The 5928-nt window shown below is 37.9% G+C and overlaps 1 protein-coding gene across 1 annotated transcript in view; it reads left to right on the top strand.

Moving 5' to 3' along the window:
* The first annotated feature begins 4279 nt into the window (after positions 1–4279).
* Positions 4280–5928, top strand: part of CLEC9A (C-type lectin domain family 9, member A) — a 23068-nt gene continuing 21419 nt past the window's right edge. The window contains exons 1-2 of the mRNA XM_012652145.1: positions 4280–4370; positions 5835–5915. Of these exons, the coding sequence (XP_012507599.1) occupies positions 4280–4370; positions 5835–5915 (172 nt within the window). The remainder of the gene's footprint in view (positions 4371–5834; positions 5916–5928) is intronic.

The raw sequence follows: 5928 nt of genomic DNA, 5'->3' as shown, positions 1-5928 counted from the left end.
CCAATCCGCCCGCCTCGGCCTCCCAGAGTGCTAGCATTACAGGCGTGAGCCACCACGCCTGGCCTATTAAACATATTTTATTGCTAAAAAATATTAATGATTATCTGAGTATTTAGCTAGTCAAAATTGTTTTGCTGGTGGAGGGTCTTGTTGTAATGTTGATGGCTGTTGACTGATCAGGGTGGTGGTTGCTGAAAGTTGGGGTGGCTGTGGCAATTTCTCAAAATAAGACAGTGCTGAAGTTTGGCACATCAATTGACTCTTGCAAACTTTTTCTCTGAAGCATGCAATGCTGTTGATAGCATTTTAAGCACAGTAGAATTTCTTTCAAAATTGGAATGAACTCTCTCAAATTCTGCCACTGCTTTATCAACTACATCTATGTAATATTCTAAATTCTTTCTTGTCATTTCAATAATGACACAGCATCTTCACTGGAAGTAGATTCCATCTCAATAAACCATTTTCTTTGCTTGTCCATAAGAAGCAATTCAGCATCCATACAGTTTTGTCATGAGATTGCAATAATTTAGGCCCATCCTCAAGCTCCACTTCTAATTCCAGTTCTCTTGCTGTTGCCACCACATCTGTAGTTACCTTCTCCACTGAACCAATGAGGTCTTGAACGCCTCAAAGTCATCTATAAAGTTTGGAATCAACCTCTTCCACACTCCCGTTAATGTTGATATTTGGACCCCCCGTGAATCATGAATGTTCTTAATGGCATCTAGAATGGTGAATCCTTTTCTGAAGATTTTCAACTTACTTTGCCATGATCCATCAGAGGGAATCACTATCTATGGCAGCTATAGCTCTACAAAATGTATTTCTTACATAATAAGACTTGAAAGTCAAAATTACTCCTCGATCCATGTGTTGAAGAATGGATGCTGTGTTAGCAGCATAAAAATAATATTAATGTCCTTGTACATCTCCATCAGAGCTCTTGAGTGACTAGGTACATTGTCGATGAGTAGTAATATTTTTAAAGAAATCTTTTTTTCTGAGTAACTTCAATAATAGGCTTAAAATATTCAATAAACCATGCTGTAAACAGATGTGCAGATGCGCTGTCACCAGACTTTGTTGTTCCATTTATAGAGAACAGGCAGAGTGCATTTAGCACAATTCTTAAGGGCCATAGAAATTTTGAAATAATAAATGACTATTGACTGTAGCTTAAAGTTACCAGCTTTATTAGCCCTTAATGAGAGAGTCAGCCTATCCTTTGAAGATTCGAAGCCAGGCATTGATTTCTCCCCTATGGCTTTGAGAGATCGCATCTTCTTCCAATATAAGACTGTTTTGTTAACATTGAAAATCTCATTTAGTGTAACCCTTATCCACTATTTAGCTACATCTGAATAACTTGCTGCAGCCCTACATCCACACTTGCTGTTTCACTGTGCACTATTATGTTAGGGAGACGGCTTCTTTTATTCAGCCTCACAAATCAACCTCTGCTAGCTTTAAACTTTTCTTCCTCAGCTTTCGAGAGAGTTAGGGTCTTGCTCTGGATTAGGCTTTGGCCTCAAAATGTTGTGGCTGGTTTGATCTTCTGTTTGGATGACTAAAACTTTCTCCACATCGGCCATCAGGCTATCTTGATTTCTCATCATTTATGTGCTCATAGGAGCAGCATCTTTAATTTTCTTCAAGAACTTTTCCTTTACATTCACAACTTGGTTCACTGTTTTATGCCAGAGGCCTGGTTTTCAGCCTATCTCAGCTTTCAACATGCCTTCCTCATTGAGCTGAATCATTTCTAGTTTGCTATTTGAAGTGAGAGATGTGTGATTCTTCCTGTCACCTGAACACGTACAGGCCAGCCATTGTAGGGTTATCAGTTGGCCTAATTTTAACATTGTTGTGTCTCAAGGAATAGGGACGCCCAAACAGAGGGTGAGAGATGGGGGAATGGCTGGTCAGTGGGGCAGTCAGAACTCACACAACATTTGTCAATTAAGTTCACCATCATCTATGGGAGTGGTTCGTGGTGCCCAAAACAATTACAACATTAACATCAAAGATCACTGATTAGAGATCACCATAACAGACATTTAATAATGAAAAATTTGAAATGTTACAAGAATTACCAAAATGTGACACAGAAACACAAAGTAATCACATGCTGTTAAAAAAAATGTTTTAAAAATGACACTGATAGACTTGCAAGGTTGACACAAACCTTTGATTTGTAATACATGTGATATCTTCAAAGCACAATAAAGCAAAGCACAATAAAGTGAGATATACCTATACTCTCTACCGATAGTAGTACTTAATTCATAGAGATGTTGTGAAAATTAAAATCATCCATGTGAAAGTTGTTTAAAATTGTACTTGGAATGTAATGAACAAAAACAGGTAGTTTGAGGAAAGTCATCAAAAATAAGATGAGTAACATATTAACCCTTTACTGGGAAAAGCCAATGGTTCCCCCAAATAAATTTTTCAGAGAATACAGTATATTTGAAAAAAAAAAATCAAATATTTCTGAGCCTGATCTTTAGTGCTGATAAAATTTGAGAGCTATTGGAAATTAATGACAACTTATTGAGTTTCATTTCTGTGTTTCTGACATTAGTCTCAACGCACATTTTTTATGCTTATGGTTCCTTGTTATTTTTCTCTTCAAAATAGAAATTATCCCATTTTAAAGGCCATGTGGAGTTAAATCACGTTATTTTTCAGACCAGAATGTCAGGTTCTATGAACATCATATGAAATATTCGAGAATGTGTTGCATATTCTCCATTTGCCCCTGGAGATCCTCTCAGCCCCAACCTGTGCTTTAGGAGATCTAACTCAAATAAACGCATTAACTGGGCAAACTTGGCCTCTGGCTCCCAGTTAATTCAACCAATGGAAGGCACTGGCTGTGGTCAGAGGTACAGTGTTTAATCCATTGGTTCACTCCCTACCATGCCTTGGTTTGACAAAGGCTGCGTGCTCTATGTCTTTGTCCATGGCCCTTGTCAGGCAGGCCACAAAGTTTCAATAATCACCCTCCACTTGATCCTTCAGGCCTAGGAGTGGTGACAGCTTCCCAGTGCATACTTCACAACTCTCCTTTTTTTCCTTTAACACTTTCTAAAGCTTTATAAACAGTCCTTTTATTAAAGGTCCTTATTCCACCTCTCGAGTGTGCCTTCTGGGAGCCTGATTGTCACAGAGAACAATGATTGATCCACAGAGACACAAAAGAGAACATCACAATTTTGCAGATTACTGGGACTTGTAGACTATGTTATTGAGACATGACCTTTGGCCGTAAGGCCAAGTGGCCAAAAGATGAATGACAATTAAAGTATAAAATTTCTCAATACCAATACTGTAGTTACAGGATTTGGCAGAAATGGCTATCTGTACAGTAAATAATTCATGCTTTCCTACTAGAGTGAAGTTGTCATCAAAGCCTCGCTGCCCAGGCAAAAATTACATTTTTCTAGCTCAACCTTTATATCCAAATATGGGCATGCCATTGGTGGGTGTAGATGTGACACATGTTCCACAGTCTGGCTTTCAAGAGGCAGGCGTGGACTTGTCATTGTCTTTTTTCTTTTTCAGTGGATAAAAGTAAAGGACTACAATGTCTCCCAAGAGGGAAGAATCCCAGGTCCTATTTGGAGAAAAGCTATTTATTCACCAACTAGGATTACTGGTGCTAAAATGTTATGTGAGCGAGATACAAACTTTTATTGTGTTAAACACCTGACATTTTGAGGTTTACTTATCATGACAACTAGCCTAATATACAGTATGGAAATTTATTTTAGGGATGAAATCCTTTCCTAGCTTTCTTGTTTAGGGCTACACAGTCATCTACCACTGTTTACATCCTGGTTTGCCCAATGTGAGCTATCTTCATATTTTCATTATCCAGGTCTTCCCTATGCTTTGTATCCTATACCAAATACATGCGCCTTCTTTGGACTTTTATCTTTTTCTTCTTAATTGTAATTCAGTGCTATCAACTGCAACACCTGCTACATTTTGGAAACCAGAGCAAAAATGTGCTATCGTTGGCCATTTTGAGTTCAGTTCTTTCTCATTTCTCATTTCCTCCTTTACCAAGTTGGGCTTTGGGTTAAACTTCATAAACTTCCACTTTCTGGATGAAGATGCATCTATTCTATGCTTAAAACCAAACATCTTTTCTACTATTGTGAAAAAGTAGCTAATTTCATTTCTTTCTCCAACCTGCTCCTAACCACAAGAGGTGTTATTTGTGTCAGCCTCCCTTGGGGACTGCTTCACCTGTCAAAGCATCTCAGACATGCATGAGGAAGAAACATACGCCTCTTTGCAGTGGGATAATCCAACACCAAACCCTAACCAGAAATGTCTGCCTTCCAACAAATGCTCGGGTAAACAGTTCTAATTATTTTGTATAAGACTTTAGAGTTTATGTTTGTTTTGTTTTCTATCATGAGCCTAAGATGTTTCTTCTAATCTGAGAAAACCTACCTAAGAGTATTATAATGTGCAGGAAATGCTAAATGAAGTCAGTGACGGAGGAGTAAGTAAAGGTGAAAAAGGAAAAAAGCAATGGAATTGACAAATATGTGGTATGTTCTCTCTCTCTCTCTCTCTCTCTCTCTCTGTCTCTCGGGAAAAAACAAAGAATTCCTAGATTTGAAAAATAAGGGAAAAAGTCATATAATTTTAATTATATTCGTTGATGCATAAAACGCTCTGTAAAATTATCTGATAAATACTAAGAAATAAAAAGAAAACGAATGTTGAAAAATAGACATCTCATTGGCCTGGAGCTGTCTGCTATGGCGATCAGTTCTGTCTTTATTACTTAGTGTCTGTATTAGTTTCTTTTTGTTAGTGTAGCAAGTCACCACAGACAAATTTATTAACTTATAGTGCTAAGGGGCAAATGTCAAAATGGTTTGCACTGGGCCAAAACCAAGGTGTTGGCAGTGCTCTAGGGAAGAATTCTTTCTCTTGTTTTTTCTAGTTTCTAAAGCTGCATTTGTTGCCTTCTTTGGCTCATGGTCCCTTCTTCCATCTCAAAGCCAACAGCATAACATCTTCAAACATTTCTCTGCCTCCGTCATCACATCATATTCCGTCCCTCTAATCTCCTGCGCCCTGTTTATAACCCAGGCTAATCTTCCCATCCGTAAATCCTTGACTTAATGACATCTTCAGAGTCCCTTTGCCACATAAGGTAACATTTAGAGGTTCCAGGGATTAGGACATGGACATCTCGGGCAGGGGAATTATTCTGCCCACCATAATATCCAAAGATGAATTTTATCTATTTTTCTCTGATTGGTGTTATGAATATAACAAATCATGTATTCTTCATTTTTTCTCCCTGAACAGTTAGAAAATTAGCTGGAAAAATATTTTCCTCATCCAAAATTGTATATTTAAAAGGAAGTATCTTTGAATTAATCATAGTCAAGTGACACCGAAAAGAGACAGGGAGATGTGAGACAGCATTCTTGCCCTCAAAACTTAAAAGCTTGCTACCTGGCTTGTGATAATCCCTAAAAGATTGTTGGAAAAGGATACATATAATTATTTAGTGAGCCGTGACATATAGATAAGGAGAACAGGAGTATATTATTAAATGTTTTCAATTTAGCACTTTCCTAATCACATGTATTTCAAATTACAACCTGCATTTCTAAGTATTTGAACAAAGATTCTCTTTTTCCCGTTACACATAGTTACAGATTCCAGGCCTCAACAATTCTCCAGTAGGAGTGCCCGATGTTAACTCCTTCTGTTTCTCAGTCTCACCCCATCCCCACCCCAACCCTTCATCTACTTTCTCTAACTCAATTTCGTTGTCCCAACTTCATGTTTAGGAACATGGTGTCTTGTGATGGGGACTTACTGTATTTTCTGCATGGGATTATTAACAACGTCCATTTTCTTGGGCATCAAGTGTAAGTACAAAAT

This window comes from Propithecus coquereli, unplaced genomic scaffold (assembly GCF_000956105.1).
Source record: "Propithecus coquereli isolate 6110/MARCELLA unplaced genomic scaffold, Pcoq_1.0 Scaffold380, whole genome shotgun sequence".
NCBI classification, from domain to species: Eukaryota; Metazoa; Chordata; class Mammalia; order Primates; family Indriidae; genus Propithecus; species Propithecus coquereli.
This window is presented reverse-complemented; position numbering and strand designations above follow the sequence as displayed.